We start from the raw sequence: 16,347 nt of genomic DNA on the forward strand, positions 1-16,347 counted from the left end.
TTGTGTAGTGTGAACTGACTTGAAAATGTTATTTGCAAGTAACTCTCAGAGAATGCTCCTTAGCTATGTGTGTTCTTGGTTGTGTGTATGAATCTGATTTGTGGCTGCTCAAAATCTACCTTATGTGTTTGCTGTTGTGTTAGACTCTAGTTAATTCCAGTTGTTAAATTTGTAGAAAATGAGTAATGAGGAATGGTTGGTGTTTCTTTTAAATGTTGTTCTCAACAACATTTGATAACTATGCTCTGTGCATTTATTGTTCAGTGTTTCAAATTCTTATGCTCTTGTTCCTACTGTTTCGATGGTTCAATGGTAGCAGAACAGCACAATATAGCTTCTATTGCTGCCAAATTCTTGATGTATCTCTACTTTCCCAATATTCCTTTTTTATCGAATTAAAATTGCGACGACACAGTTGTTCATCTCTTTATCATCATGCCATTTTTTGGATGCAGAAGTGATGAGGGAAAAGCATGCAGAGTGCTTTAAGATTTGATGAACCTCAGAATGATTAGGCCAGCAGACATGCTATTTGTAACAGGTTGTCCAAGAAGTTGAGCAAGTTGCTCTACAAAACTGGTGCTTTATGATGTTTTTTTCAATTTTATGATGTTTGTAGAGCAAGTTGCTCTACAAAGCTACAAAACTAGTGTAGCTTTGCTTACCAAGTTACCAGTAGAAGTATGTTAAAAAATATCAAAAGTTCTAAACTTTACTGAAGGTAGCTTTGCTTAAAACATGACCATGGGGTGTGTAATTTTTTGCAAGGATCTGTCTAATTTTCTAAACGTTACAAAAGCTCCGGGCAAAAGAAAAGGGCTCATCATATTTCAAACCAACAACAAATAATAAAAGCCTAAATGTACTTCACCAAGATAAATTGAAATTTTAGAAGAAAAAAATCCTCTCCTTTATCTTGTGATATATGTATGCATTTTATTGAATATGTCTCTAAGGCTGGCTATGATTGTAAAAATGAAAAGAATTTTGCTCTTGTAGCGTATGCTTTAGGCTGAGGAATAACCTTTTCTGTGCGACAATATTCATACAGGCTACACCTACACAATATAAAAGCTCCCACGTTACCTTACAGCCTGTAAAGTAATAAAGCAATGGGTAAAGTCTTCCTGTAAGTGAATTATTGTTAGAAAGATTAAGAAATCTTTGGTGAATTTCTCTTACAATCTTGTGCGCAGAGCAAGCAAAGCAATGGGTAGCTGCTTGTCAATCTCCTTATCATGCGATGCCATTGTTTCACGCTGCTGGAATTCCGTTTTTGGAAGAGAACCGTATGTACGTAAGCTACGAGAAAACCTTCAAGCTCTCTCAACTTCTTTACAAGAACTCAAGTCTTTAAAGAATGATGTGCAAAGAAAGGTTGAGCTTGCAGAGCGGCAGCCGCGATTAAAGCGGTTAGAGCGGGTAAATAACTGGATTTTAAGCGTGGAGGCTCTTGAGACTGAAATGAACGAAGTTATTGTAAGCCATAGCACTCAAGAAATTGAGAAATTATGCTGCGGAGGTTACTGCTCCAAGAACTACAGGTCCAGCTACAAGTATGGAAAAAAAGTTGCTAGAAAGTTGGGGGAAGTGGAGGCTTTGAAAAGCAAGGGAGTTTTTGAAGAGGTGGCAACGGAAAGCTTACCTACAGCTCTAGTCGATGTGAAACCTAGTGAGCCAACAGTGGGCATGGAGCCGATTTTTTATCAGGTTTGGAGCCACGTTGAAGATGAACAAGTGGGAATGATTGGCTTATATGGAATGGGAGGGGTGGGGAAGACCACCCTCCTTACCCAGATCCATAACAACTTCAACCGCACTCGTAATGATTTCAATCTTGTGATCTGGATTGTGGTATCCAAGGGCCACAAAATTGAAGTTATTCAAGATAAGATTGGTAAAAAGATTGGGCTGTCTAGTGGTGAATGGAAGCTTAAAGAGCAGCATGAAAAAGCTGAAGACATCTTCAGAATCTTGAACACAAAGAAGTTTGTGTTATTAATGGATGATTTATGGGAGCCGGTTGAATTAACCAAAGTAGGGGTTCCAGTTCCTGACAGTCGGAACAAGTTCAAGATAGTTTTCACAACTCGCTCTGAGGAGGTATGTGGTCATATGGATGCCCAGAAGAAGATTAAGGTGGGGTGTTTGACTTGGGACAAAGCATGGAACTTATTTCAGGAGAAGGTTGGGAAAGAAACACTTCTTCTTCATCCAGATATCCTCGAGCTTGCTGAAATTGTGGCGAACGAGTGTGGGGGTTTGCCACTGGCACTCATCACAGTGGGCAGGGTCATGGCCTGCAAGAAAACACCCCAAGAGTGGAAGCATGCAGGTAATGTCCTGAGAAGATATGCCTCCGAGTTTTCAGGAATGGGAGATAAGGTATTCCCTCTTTTAAAATTCAGTTACGATAGTTTACCAAGTCAGAAAGTTAGATCATGTTTCTTATACTGTGCTCTGTTTCCGGAAGATTTTGTTATACTTAAAGATGACTTGGTATATTTTTGGATGTGTGAGGATATATTAGATGAATATGGTAATGTAGAGGAAGCCAAAAATGAGAGTTACCATATCATAGGAACTCTTCTTACCTCATGTTTGTTGGAAGATGAAGGAGATTCAGTAAAAATGCATGATGTAATTCGTGACATGGCATTGTGGTTAGCTTGTGACCTTGGGAAAGAAGGCGAGAACATCCTTGTGGATACAGGTGCTTATCGAGCACCAAATATTGCGAAATGGAAGAACGCGAAAAGGGTTTCATTGATGGGTAGTAGTGGTATCAAATGTCTAGATGAAAAACCAAGATCTCCCAATCTGTTCACCTTATTTCTCAGAGGAAGTTTTTTAAAGAGGATTGTGGATGACTTCTTTGATTTCATGCCTACGCTACAAGTTCTGGATTTGTCTGAAAATGTCCTTATAACTCAACTGCCAACTGGAGTTGCAAATCTAGTTTCATTACAACATCTGAATTTGTCCAATACAGGCATAGAATGGTTGCCGGTGGAGTTAGCAGCATGTGCACGCCTAAAGTATTTGAACTTAGAGCATACACTTAGGCTTGATTATGTTCCACCAAATTTATTATCAAGTTTCCCGCTGCTTAAAGTTTTGAGAATACTAGATTGTGGTTCTTCTAACCGAGTTTTTTTTTATAATGAGAAAACCATGATAGACGAACTGCAGGGTTTGAAACACCTTGACGTCTTGTCTTTGACAGTAGGAGGTACCTCTTGTTTCCAGAATTTGGACAGCCACCACATATTAGTGACTTGCACTCTAACTTTATGCCTCAAGGGCGAGGATTACGAGAACCCTTCAAGCTATCTTGATTTATCAGATGTGGCGAAGGCAAATATGAAATACCTTGATACCCTTCAAATTAAACATGTGGTGGATGTGTACTCTACGTGGATAACACGTCTGGAAAATCAGAATTGCTTCCTTGGTCTTCAGTTCGTAAAAGTAGTAAATTGCAGGAATCTCAAGAACCTGGAATGGCTCGTTTTTGCTCCAAATCTCATCCGCTTGTATGTATATTGCTGCTCTAAAATGACGAGAATACTCGGTTTGAACACAACGGAAACTACCCCATTTGCAAAACTCACTGTTTTGCGTTTGAGCACACTACCCCACTTGTTGAGAATATGCGAAAATCCCTTGCCCATTCCATTTCTGAAGAAAATCGTTATATATGAATGTCCAGTGCTCACTAGGCTGCCTCTCAACTCTAGCAGTGCTCAAACAAGTAATCTCATTATTGAAGGAGAGGAAAAGTGGTGGAATGGCTTAGAGTGGGAGGACCAAGCGGCTCGAAATGCTTTTCTTCCCTGCTTCAGACCCTGTAAGTGAGGAGGGGCTTCCCTGAAATGTCCGTTCACCAGTTTAATTGGATACATCTTTTTATTCCAATAGCATTTAAGGCAATGTATTATAGTCCGGCTATGTACATGATGTCTGAACTTTAATAATTGCATGATTGTCAATATGTTATCACTAATGTATTGATATTATTATCGCCAACAAATCGTTCCGACATGTTGATGGTTCTGGTTAATTTTACAACAAGAGGTCTCGAGGTATGAATTTTGACACAACAAGAGGTATGTTAGGTATATTTTTGGATCATGTTTCTTATACCAAGTCAGAAAGTTAGATCATGTTTCTTATACTGTGCTCTGTTTCCGGAAGATTTTGTTATACTTAAAGATGACTTGGTATATTTTTGGATGTGTGAGGATATATTAGATGAATATGGTAATGTAGAGGAAGCCAAAAATGAGAGTTACCATATCATAGGAACTCTTCTTACCTCATGTTTGTTGGAAGATGAAGGAGATTCAGTAAAAATGCATGATGTAATTCGTGACATGGCATTGTGGTTAGCTTGTGACCTTGGGAAAGAAGGCGAGAACATCCTTGTGGATACAGGTGCTTATCAAGCACCAAATATTGCGAAATGGAAGAACGCGAAAAGGGTTTCATTGATGGGTAGTAGTGGTATCAAATGTCTAGATGAAAAACCAAGATCTCCCAATCTGTTCACCTTATTTCTCAGAGTAAGTTTTTTAAAGAGGATTGTGGATGACTTCTTTGATTTCATGCCTACGCTACGAGTTTTGGATTTGTCTGAAAATAGCCGTATAACTCAACTGCCATCTGGAGTTTCAAATCTAGTTTCATTACAGCATCTGAACTTGTCCAAAACAGGCATAAAACGGTTGCCGATGGAGATAACGGCATGTGCATGCCTAAAATATTTGAACTTAGAGCGGACGTTCATGCTTGTTCCACCAAATTTATTATCAAGTTTCCCGCTTCTTAAAGTTTTGAGAATACTAGATTGTGGCTCTTCTAGCGGAATTTTTTTTAATAATGAGAAAACCATGATAGACGAACTGCAGGGTTTAAAACACCTTGACGTCTTGACTTTGACAGTAGGAAGTACCTCTTGTTTCGAGAATTTGGACAGCCACCACATATTAGTGACTTGCACTCTAACCTTATGCCTCAAGGGCGAGGGTGGGTTTAGTTACGGGTACCCTTCAAGTGATGTTAATTTATCACCTGTGGCAATGGCAAATATGAAATTCCTTGATACCCTTCAAATTAAACGTATGGCGGATGTGTACTTTTCGTGGAAAATACCTTTGGAAAATCCGAGTTGCTTCCTTGGTCTTCAGTTCGTAGAAGTAGTAGATTGCATGAATCTCAAGAACCTGGAATGGCTCGTTTTTGCTGCAAATCTCATCCACTTGCATGTATATGGCTCCTCTAAAATGACGACAATACTCGTTTGTGAGGAAATTGTGGGTTATACATTGACCCCATTTGCAAAACTCACTGTTTTGCGTTTGAGCCAACTTCCCCGCTTGCGGAGAATATGCGAAAATCCCTTGCCCGTTCCATTTCTGAAGAAAATCCTTATATCTGGATGTCCAGTGCTCAGTAAGCTGCCTCTCAACTCTAGCAGTGCTCAAACAAGTAATCTCATTATTGAAGGAGAGGAAAAGTGGTGGAATGGCTTAGAGTGGGAGGACCAAGCGGCTCGAAATGCTTTTCTTCCCTGCTTCAGACCCTGTAAGTAAGGAGGGGCTTCCCTGATATGTCCGTTCTCCAGTTTAATTGAATTTATTCCAATAGCATTTAAGGCAATGTATTATAGTCCAGCTCTGTACATGATGTCTGAATTTTAATAATTACATGATTGTCGAGATGTTATTGCTAATTTATTGATCTTATTAAAGCCAACAAATCGTTCCGACATGTTTACCACAAGAGGTCTCTAGGTTATGGATTTTGACACTACTAAGTTTAATTGGTCGAAAATGTTGATTAGTTTTTGGATCCAGCTTAAGTTTAATTTGCTAATGTTTCCATGTTATAAGTTTGGTAATATGAGATGTTATACTGTTCGTATATTTCCCTTTATTAATCCAACCCAACTAATGTAATAAAGAAACAGTGGTTTTTCAATTAAAATTTATTATTAGTTTATGAACTTAGCATATAAAATGCATAGGAAGTTGTTTCTTATTTTATTTTATAGAAAATTTCTGGATCCGCCATTGGCCATGGCCTATAAAAGCTATAGATTCCTTTCACTGATTCATCAGAACCAGAACCAACCAGTAGAGCTTTACTTATTAAAAGAAGATTATGAACTTGAATGTTAGAAGAGGCACCCAGGATATGGATATTTGACATGAACTTGAATGTTAGAAGAGGCATCAAATCTCTTTTGTATTGATGGAGTTTCTTTACTTTTTCACTGATCAATGTCTGCAGTTTTGATTATTTTCATAGGTCTATCATCTATGCATTATATGCCAAAGATAGTGTAATTGAGAGAGTATAGAAGCTGAAAATAGAGAGGTTTTGCAGAGAATGCAAATCTAGAATTGTATTACTCACATGGAGAGATATATGCAATTGTACATGGTTAATTATTAGTTACACCTAATATCACAAAACATGGAGAGTTTCCAGGATTTGTGTTTCACTAAAACATGGATATGTAAACATGGAAAAATATGAGAGATGGTAGACAAGCTTTTCCTTGGTTTAGGGACTTGTCTATGTCTTGTCTTTGTCTTAACTAACATTATAAGGGTTATCTTAAGAAAGTTCTTTTTCTATGATTCTTTTGTTTTTAGTTATAGGGGTTATAAGACTAACTAGCTTTGTGCAAATTTGCTCTATCGTTCAAACAGAAGAGATTGATTTCAAAATAGTGCACTGCCAATGACTCAATGCAAAGAAACAGGATAGCATGGAATTTATCTCCATCTATTCGGAAAACCTTTTGAAGATGTTTCAAATCTCTAACGCCATCCCCAATGCTAAAGGGGCTAAATCCAAATTTTCACCTTTTAAAACACAACTATTAATGCATTGTCCGGACTCAAACAATTTTTCCCCCAACCCTCCAGACTCACTGTAGCCTTATTAAATTATTTTAAAATAGTTTTACTCTTTTTTTTTTTTGGTAGTGAATTTTTCTAAACATTTTAACCTATAAAAAATTAAAATTCGACAAATTTAATTTTATTTCAATTAAAATGAAAACTTGTATGCCATTATCCCACATGGCTTGAATTATTTTCTAACTTAGTGCCCATCTCTGTAAAATATTTGAATCTTATATTTCATATGTGGGAAAGGTTACAATATTTATATTTGTACAACGGAGATATAAATGGTAATAGCCTTAAATGATAGTAAATATAGAATATTTGCACAGCAGGTCAATGGTTAGGAGTGAGAAGAATCAGATCCTTATTCTTCTCCCTTGATGAGTGCATTTGCGTTGACACCCACCCGCAAACTAAGCGGCCTAGGACGAACAAGTTTGTTACAGAGGAGATGATGACGCAGTTTGTGAAGAGGCTTAGTAAGGAGATCAGCTGGTTGATCAATAAAGGGAATGAAGCACACTTGATGACTACCAAGAGCAACCTTCTCACGAACAAAGTGATAGTCGAGTTCGATGTGTCGCGTTCAAGCATGAAAAACCGGGTTGGCAGCCATATAAGTGGTGCTAAGGTTGTCACAGTGCAGGAGAACAGGAAAGTGCAATTGGACACCTAACTCAAATAACAGTGAACAGAGCCACGAGGATTCGGCGCAAGCATGAGCAAGAGCGCGGTACTCAGATTCTGTACTTGAGCGGGAAACAGTGGGTTGCTTCTTGGAGCACCAGGAGATAAGGTTGGAGCCCAAGTAGATAAGGTAGCCAGTCGTAGAACGGCGCGAGTCAAGGCAACCTGCCCAATCCGCATCTGAGTATACCAGAAGTCGAGAAGAGGCATGTTGCGGCTGGAAAGTGAGACCAAAATCAAGTGTGCCTTTGACATAGCAAAGGATCCGTTTGACAGCAACCATGTGATTAGAGCGAGGGGAGCTCATAAATTGGGCAACAGTGTTGACTGCAAATGAGATGTCAGGGCGGGTGAGTGTGAGATACTGTAGACTCCCAACAAGTTCACGATATTTAGTGGGAGAGTCAAGCAAGGCACCCTAAGTTGCTGTGAGTAGTGGTTTTGCGGCAAGGGGAGTAGGGGCAGGCTGTGCATGTATGAGATTACTCTTTTGAAGCAAATCATGAGCATATTGAAGTTGATTAAGATGAAAAGCACCATCCTGAGAATGAACCTGTAAACCCAAGAAGTAGCTAAGAGGACCAAGGTCCTTAATGTCAAAATTGTGACCCAAAAGAGCAATAAAGGTTTGTAAGAGAGAGGAATCGCTGCCAATAATGACTATGTCATCAACATATAGGAGAAGAAACATAGTATGAGAAGCATGCTGCAAAATAAAGAGTGAGGAGTCAGCCAAACTTCGGTGAAAGCCCACAGAGAGTAGGAAAGTGCTAATGCGAGTGAACCATGCACGTGGAGCTTGTTTGAGGCCATAAAGGGATTTGTGGAGCTTGCACACATGATGAGGGTGAGCAGGATCCACAAAGCCATGGGGCTGAATCATGTACATGTCCTCGTTCAGAAACCCATGAAGAAAAGCGTTCTTGACATCTAGGTGGCGCAAGGGCCAGCCACGGGAAGTAGCAAGACTGAGTACCGTGCGAATGGTGGGTGGTTTGACAATGGGGCTGAAGGTTTCCGAGTAGTCAATGCCTGGACGTTGGTGGTAGCCCTTAGCAACTAGGCGTGCTTTATAGCGTTCTATAGTGCCATCAGAATTACGCTTGATGCGAAAGACCCATTTGCATCCGACAGGAGTATGATTGGAAGATGGAGGAACAAGGGACCAAGTTTTATTCCGTAGCAAAGCATTGATTTCTTCCGACATTGCAGCACGCCATTTAGGACGTTTGGTAGCCTGAGAAAAACAAGTTGGTTCAGTATTTTCAAGCACAGTTAAAAGAGCACGGGGAATAGGGTATCGTATAGTGCCATCTGTGTAGTGCTTGGGCTGCATGATGCCGTCATGGAGACGAGTCCACATTGGATGAACATGTGGCAGCGGCGCTGGTCCTGTAGGTTGTGGGGGTGCAAGGTCCGTAGTGGCAAGTGGATCATGGATTAGCTGTGCTGGCGCCGTTGGTATGCGATGTCTTCTGGAGTATGTGTGGAGCAAGGGCTGGACTGGTTGTGAAGATGGAGGAGTGTCGGAAGCATGTGGAAGGATAGAGGTGCCGGAAGCATGTGGTGTGATGGAGGTGCCGGAAGCTTGTGGAAGGATTGAGGTGCTGGAAGGTTGTGGGAGGATGGAGGTGCTGGAACATGGGGGCGGCAGAGGTGCTGGAAAAGGGGCCGGTGGCTGTGCTGTTGTTGCAAGGTCGGATGAGTCATGAAGTGATGGACTTGGAGGATGTGATGGAGGCATGGGCCTGGTAAGGGAACCCATGAGGGTTGGGCACACAGGATTAAATTCCAGTTCTGTGTAACAAGGAGAGGGAGGTACCTGCAAGCTTTCAAAGGGAAATTTATTTTCATTAAAAACATGGCGTGAGGTGTAGACACGGCCAATAGAAGGATCCAAGCAGCGATAGCCTTTGTGATTAGGACTATAACCGAGAAACACACACTCAGTGGTGCGGTTGGCAAGTTTATTTTCTGTGTATGCACCAAGGTACGGGAAACAAGAACACCCAAAAATCCGAAGATGGGAGTAAACAGGGGGACGATTATATAGTGTGGTGTATGGAGTTTGCCATTGAAGGGTGGGTGTGGGCAGGAGATTTATAAGATGAACTGCTATAAGAGCGGCTTCAACCCAAAGGTAGTGTGGGGCATGGGCGGTGGTGAGTAGGGTGCGAATGATGGTAGCGATATGGCGGTGCTTGCGTTCGGCAAGACCGTTTTGTTGGGGAGTGTGAGGGCAAGAGAACCGTTGTTGAATTCCCAACTGTTGACAAAATTGAGTAAATGAGGTGTTGACATATTCTGTGCCATTGTCACTTTGAAGAAATTTGATGGTGGAGTTAAAGATATTACGGATGAGAGAAACGAAAGACTGAAAGTGCGCAAATACTTCATTTTTACGGTGCATGGGGTATATCCAAGTGTATCGGGAATATTCATCAGTAAATAGAACGTAGTACCTAAAACCAGTTTTAGAGACAACATGGGACATCCAAACATCAGAGTGAATAATAGAGAAGGGAATAGTAGCATGATTTTCATTGATGGGAAAAGGTAATTGAGTAGATTTTCCAAGAGCACAAGGCTTACAAAAATCCTTATTAAATTTAAAACCTAAGGACGATGAAAGACGAGACAAAACAACGGAGGACGGGTGACCAAGACGACGATGCCAAGCGGAGGAATGAATGGAAGTGAGGGCACACTTGGCAGAGAAAGGAGCGGAGGGAAGTGAAAGAGGGTAGAGACCATCCTTACATGGGCCCTGAAAAAGAAGATTACCAGTATGTAAGTCATAAATTTGGAAGAAATCAGGAGTAAACATAAATGAGACAGCATTGTCACAAGTAAAACGAGCAACAGAAAGGAGGTTAGTGCGTAAAGAAGGAACATGATAGACATTATGAAGAGAATGACACGAAGAGCCTAAAGAAATAGGAATTGTACCAGTGGATGAAATGTTTAAAGAGTCACCATTACCCAAGTAGATGGAATCATTACCCATGTAGGATTGTGGATTCTGAAGATGAGTGGCAGTACCGGTCATATGATGGGTGGCACCGGTGTCAAGGTTCCAAGTGTTGTTAGTGGGTTGTAGGAATTGAGCACCAGCAAAGGGTGGGAAAGACTCAGGTCCACGAAATTTGTGAGGACAGGTGGCATGAGAATGTTGAGCGGTGTTGCAGGTAGGGCACCATGGTGGGCCAAGGATGCCAGGAGCTGAAGAGCGTTGACTGCTGTTGTTAGACCAAGAGGATGGGGGCTGTGGATGAGGCCCAGGTTGCCACGGCGAGAAAGTAGGCCATTGAGGTGAGGAATTGGATTGTTGGAATGGCTGCCAGCTACGGGAGGAACCAAAAGGACCATTATGATGCAACGAAGGAGACTGATGTTGTGACTGGTTCCAGCCACGGCCGTGACTACCACGGTTGCCACGACCACATCCACGAGAACTGCCGCGGTTGACAGAGCCCCCACGATGTGAGTAATAGGTGGGAGGCTGGACGGCCAAGAGAGCTGTGGATTGACCGGATTGGACAAGGTCATTGCGAGGATTCTGCGCTTCATATGAAAGCAAACGGGCACGCAGATTAGCAAAATCAGGAAGAGGAGGAAAATTTAAGAGAGCGGTGACAAGCATTTTGTAGTCGGGACCCAAGCCACGAAGAATGCCAGTGACGAGGTTCTTATTGGAGACCGGTTCATTAATCGCATCCAGGGAATCAGCAATGGATTTGGCATGACAGAGGTACTCATCCACGGTTTGGGTGCCCTTCTGTAAGTCCATGAGTTGAAATATAAGGATGGATTCACTGGCCACTGAGGTTTGAGAGAAGTGTCGTTGTAGGCAATCCCAAATGTTTTTGGATAAGTCACAGCCAATGGTGAGAGATAAGACTGACTCAGAGAGAGTGCTGGTTAGATAGCTGACAATGAGTTGGTCTTGTTGGAACCAGGTTTCATACGCGGGATTTGGTTGTGGTGCTGTTTGGCCAGGGGAGGATGCTAGTAGAGGAAGCAAAGGAGAGGGTTGAGGGGAGGAGCCATCAACATATTTCCATAAGCCATGGCCAATAAGAAAATGTTTAATTTGACGGAGCCATAGAAGGTAATTTGTGTCTGTGAGTTTGATAAAGTATGAAGAGTTTGGACCAGGAAGAGAGGTTGAAGAAGATTGAGAGGCCATGAGAGGGTTTGGGTAGGAGGAATAGGGAAAAGAGAGAAAGGGATCGGGTTTAGGCTGATACCATGTAGAATATTTGAATCTTATGTTTCATATGTGGGAAAGGTTACAATATTTATATTTGTACAACGGAGATATAAATGGTAATAGCCTTAAATGATAGTAAATACAGAATATTTGCACAGCAGGTCAATGGTTAGGAGTGAGAAGAATCAGATCCTGATTCTTCTCCCTTGATGAGTGCATTTGCGTTGACAATCTCCACGTCTTCTTTCAATTATTTCTGACTTCGTGCTCATCTCCTTCATCTCCTTCAGCTCTTCCTTTTCGTCTGTTACAAATACTTTTCCAATAGTCAACTTCTCAAATTGCTCTATGGTTTGATCAAAAGGACAACAATTTAACTCTGAGTAGCTCAAAAGCCAGTTGAAATTTTACTTATGAAAACATATATTAAGGGTAACTTCAACCGAAAGGCACATAAACTGTAAACCATTTATTCACTTGAAAAATCAAGATCAATGACAGTAACAAAATACACAGAAAATATTCGATTTAATTCAAGGATTATTATTATTACAGACCCTACCTAAAAACAACTAGGGTAGAACTTCAAAATGACAACACAACATTAAGTTTCAAAAAGTACAGAACTTGAGATGGGAGCAAATGGGTGGAATGGTTGTACCAAGAGGTTTGGTGATGCTGGTAGTGTTAATGGTGTGTTTGGCAACAAGTGTTCTAGCTGATGCTGATGCTGATGATAATGATGACATAATAAGTGACTTCCCAGTTTTAGCTCCTGCACCATCTCCTGATCAGGCTCCTATGAGTCCGATAAATAAGAAAGTTTATGCTTGCGGGAATGGTGTGTGAACAGATGCATGAAGGAATCATCAGAGTACCGCTAGTCTACTCAAAATGCACAACTACATGTATGGAGCCCTGCATTAGAACTCTAGTGGATGGTGTCTACAGTTGTACATTTGGTTGTACAAAGTCCTTGAGCACCCAGTTTGCAACTGGTAAACTTCCCTAGGCCTCTTTCTCTAGACATCTTTCAAAATTTCTCTGTCTTCTATGATAAAAAGTTTTCTCAACTCTAGTTCAATTGAGTTCCCTTTGATATAAGTAAAAGAAGATAGAATATTTGCTTAGTTGCAAGGGTAATGACAGACTCAACTAGTCACTAAATGGACTGGTTTGGTTATGCTACTATTTTGAGCCCTGCTCTGAACTAGTCCGTACCGTTATGTTACAATGATTCAGTTTACGGTTTGAGTCCTAAACGAAACCAAACCAGATCGCGCCCACCCTTGCAAGTTACATAAGGATTGTATTCATGTGTGAAATAACATATAACAATAATGACTTTATACATGTGAACCTCACTGAGATTCCTTACACAAATAGGAAAATGTATATCATGGAATTGATATAAATGTAATTATCCACAATATGGAAAGATGCAGGAACCCATAATCAAAAGTGTACGATCTTAGCTAGACGTAAAATTGATTCGAATTTAATCATTGGTATTCTTTATGTGACAGGTATGGCTCAAGTGGAAAGCTACTTTGGAGCCTGCTACAACAGCTGCAAGAATCATTAACAGTAGATATTTTACGTACTGAAACGAAAGGTTCTATATATGTGTGTGTGTCTTTGCAATAAAACAAGGTGTACAAGATATTTTGTTTCCTTGAATGCTTTAAAAACTACCCACAGTTCTCATCGACTGTATACAAGGATGAGAATTATATGTATGATTGAAAAATCGACAGAACGATTTTATTTATACTAGATTGTTATTGTGTGTTATATGTCAATGAGATGTAATGTCTTGTCCATAGTTCCTGCAAATGTAATTAGCTTCAGAAAGTCTGAATGTGGAGCATACAGCCCTTTTAGGACTTTCAATCTCAAGGCCCTAGAGTTCCAATTTCTAAATAATCCTGCACCCTTGCTTGCTTTGCTACCTTCCTCACCATTTTTACCCACCATAACTCAGCTATAGCATATTGGATTTTACCACAAGATAATAGGAAATTTAGAACAGGAAACAAGGTAAGCTCTGGGATAGCAAAGGCCCTGCTGGAGATAGTGATCCTAGCTTGCTCCCCTGTATTTTTACTCATTATTTGACATATCGAACCGTTTTTTGTTTGACCACCTCCATAGCTTAGGCATTAGGCAACCCCAAATTATTATTAGGATCTTTAAAGACCATCTTCAAAAAAGAATTAAGAAGTCAAAGTAGGAAGTTTTAAGGCTGAAATAGATGCTGGATTTGTAAAGGGTTTTGCTTTTACCATGATGCCACACAATATAAATCTAGGATTTTCACCATTTCCTTGCAGCAGTATGGTCAAATACCATGTTTAACCAGAGCCATTTAATAAAATCAAGGATTAGTATGAGCTACTTCTTTCATTGGTAATCTTCAAAGAGTTCTTTCATCATTCGAATAACATTTAATTCACAAAGTCACTACAAAAGAATGCAGGGGCAACATTTAATTGATGAAGTTATATATTTTACATTAATATCAAGATTCAAGTAGGAGGAACTGTTTTCTCTTTTATGTACCTTCTTTAGCAGATTGAGCCCATTTTATGGTTGACCTAGCCAATGCATCCATAGGGTCAATGCATTTCTTAACAAGAGGATCATCCGGGGGAAGAAGATCCCGCATATCATCGGAGGCAAGAATTACAGTGTTGGCAGCCCTCACTAGAAGAACCTGGACTGCAATCCTCAAGAGATTCTGTGCCCCTTCTATGTCCTTTCTGTTTAAGGCTTCAATAGCAGGGATTACAGTGTGTTCCATGGTTGCTTTATCTGGCAGAACAACCTCAAAACCCTGCATTTAATGAGTGGTTAAATGAATACCATAACATGATGTAGCAATAAAAAAATGTACACTTCTAATCAGTCTCAGTTATAACCATCTTGCACAATTTAGTGCACTCAGAAAAATGGCCATCTTTAGCAGGCACAGGCAAGAACAGGATGCTATTTGGAATTTCAGTGTATTCATTTCAACCAAAATTTTCAGCAAAATGACACAAAGTCTTAATGTAAACCTAAATTACCCTAATTAATCAAAAGAATGGGGTGTGTTTTCACCAAAGAAAAAAAGAAAGAATGGCCAAGAATGGTGTGTGTGTGTGTGTGTGAACTTTCTAAAATCCTATTAAGAAAACTAGTAAGCTCATCTCTCTTGTGATGTAACCTAAATTACATTGGGTATCCAATTCCCTCAAAACCATGATCTTGGTATTTCTTCTGCAGCAGTATCATTTGACATGTCTGCATAAAACATCTGTTTTCTTCCTGGGGAATTGGTCATCTGTTATAAACAGATTGACCATTTCCAGGACCATGTCCCAACTATACAATAATGGACAATCTGAAAGAAAATATGCAGAATCGAATTACCTCATTCCGCAGTTTCTCTTGATAGAATCCTGCTTTCAAAGTTGCATAGGTTGCAATCACTCCAATCTGCAAAGGACTCCCAGCTTCAAGTGGCTTCAACTTTGCTTCCTTGAGTTCCTTGGCAACACACTCACCCATGTGAAGGAAAGGAACAGAACATCCCTCTGAAATTTGATCATGCCAAGAATGTGAAATATGACAAGGCATTACGATGCAACGAGATCCCGAATTTTCAAGATAAATCCTCTTACTCCTCAAATTCTCCACAATCAGAGTAGGATCCAATTCTGTACCTTCATTTTTACTGATAACAGAAGGAAAAGAAGGTCTCTCAATCGATAACAGCTCCTTATTCAACGCAGGATCAGAGCAAAGAACAAAAGGAGGACAACTTTCTCCATCTCTTGAACTCCAGTTGATAAGGTTTCTCAAAAAATTAAGAGTAGAATTAACAGATAACCCTCCTATTATACCAACTGTATTTGAACCAGAACCCTTCTTATACTCTTGAAACTTTCCACTTCCATCCGTGTGTAAGAGCACTGGGGATGGACTTAAAGCTAGACCAACATTCAACCTTGTCCTATACAGGGTTCTACGTGTATTCACAAAGCCCAATTTGCAGAAAGGATATTTCCAAATGCACAAAGACATTGCTTCCATCAAACAATCCACACCAAAAAGTCCAAAATCACTGCTAAAAGCTTATAATTCTATATACATTTCAAACTTCACCAAAAAAAAGAAGAATCTGGTTTTAGAATTATGCAGTAAATGCCATCATTGAATTGTAGCGTACTTACTCCCAAGGAAACTACCAAGTCTAAATAAGCAAATCCATGGACTCTCTCCCTTTCTATTTCTTAAACTGAGAAAAGCAAAACCCAACTCTAAAACCCCAAAAATCTCTGTATTTCTCTCTATGAGGATAGCTACAAAGAAGAACAAAAGACCAAGGTACATGTTTTCCAGGGTTTGGGGGTTGTTATCACTAAATGGACCTATTTGCTTTGGGGGCCCCACAAGAAAGACATAATTCATCAATGGAACAAATGGGACAAATGTTTGTGCGTCTAACAGTATCAAAGTTGGCATTACATCATGTTCAGCACT

General features: G+C 40.2%; 2 protein-coding genes and 1 pseudogene across 12 annotated transcripts; 2 read left to right on the forward strand and 1 right to left on the reverse strand.

The window, feature by feature from the left end:
* The first annotated feature begins 1,052 nt into the window (after positions 1-1,052).
* Positions 1,053-4,102, forward strand: LOC110750066 (putative disease resistance protein At5g63020 pseudogene; annotated as a pseudogene).
* A 28-nt stretch (positions 4,103-4,130) lies between these two features.
* Positions 4,131-5,756, forward strand: LOC110750067 (putative disease resistance protein At5g63020). The gene has a single exon (XM_021950330.2). The coding sequence runs from the start codon at positions 4,134-4,136 to the stop codon at positions 5,592-5,594; it is 1,461 nt and encodes a 486-aa protein (XP_021806022.2). The 5' UTR covers positions 4,131-4,133; the 3' UTR covers positions 5,595-5,756.
* Positions 5,757-8,591: 2,835 nt separating this feature from the next.
* On the reverse strand, positions 8,592-16,303 carry LOC110750044 (uncharacterized). Of its 11 annotated transcripts, none has more exons than XM_021950302.2 (3): positions 15,235-16,295; positions 14,383-14,656; positions 10,161-10,374 (listed from the first exon to the last, which is right to left on the reverse strand). In XM_021950302.2, the coding sequence occupies exons 1-3, from the start codon at positions 15,895-15,897 to the stop codon at positions 10,364-10,366; spliced, it is 948 nt and encodes a 315-aa protein (XP_021805994.1). In that variant the 5' UTR covers positions 15,898-16,295; the 3' UTR covers positions 10,161-10,363. The 11 variants fall into 11 exon arrangements, with proteins under 11 accessions (XP_088106508.1, XP_088106507.1, XP_021805994.1 ...); XM_088250383.1 differs by lacking the exon at positions 10,161-10,374 and adding an exon at positions 11,860-12,166 and having other exon boundaries at positions 15,235-16,302; XM_088250384.1 differs by lacking the exon at positions 10,161-10,374 and adding an exon at positions 11,860-12,136 and having other exon boundaries at positions 15,235-16,300.
* Positions 16,304-16,347: the final 44 nt, after the last annotated feature.

This window comes from Prunus avium, chromosome 3 (assembly GCF_965620075.1).
Source record: "Prunus avium chromosome 3, drPruAviu1.hap1.1, whole genome shotgun sequence".
Lineage (NCBI taxonomy): Eukaryota > Viridiplantae > Streptophyta > Magnoliopsida > Rosales > Rosaceae > Prunus > Prunus avium.

Excerpts from the sequence above, each read along its gene's own strand:
- LOC110750067 (XM_021950330.2), top strand. The coding sequence starts at position 4,134 with ATGTTTCTTATACCAAGTCAGAAAGTTAGATCATGTTTCTTATACTGT.
- LOC110750044 (XM_088250381.1), bottom strand. The coding sequence starts at position 11,796 with ATGGCCTCTCAATCTTCTTCAACCTCTCTTCCTGGTCCAAACTCTTCA.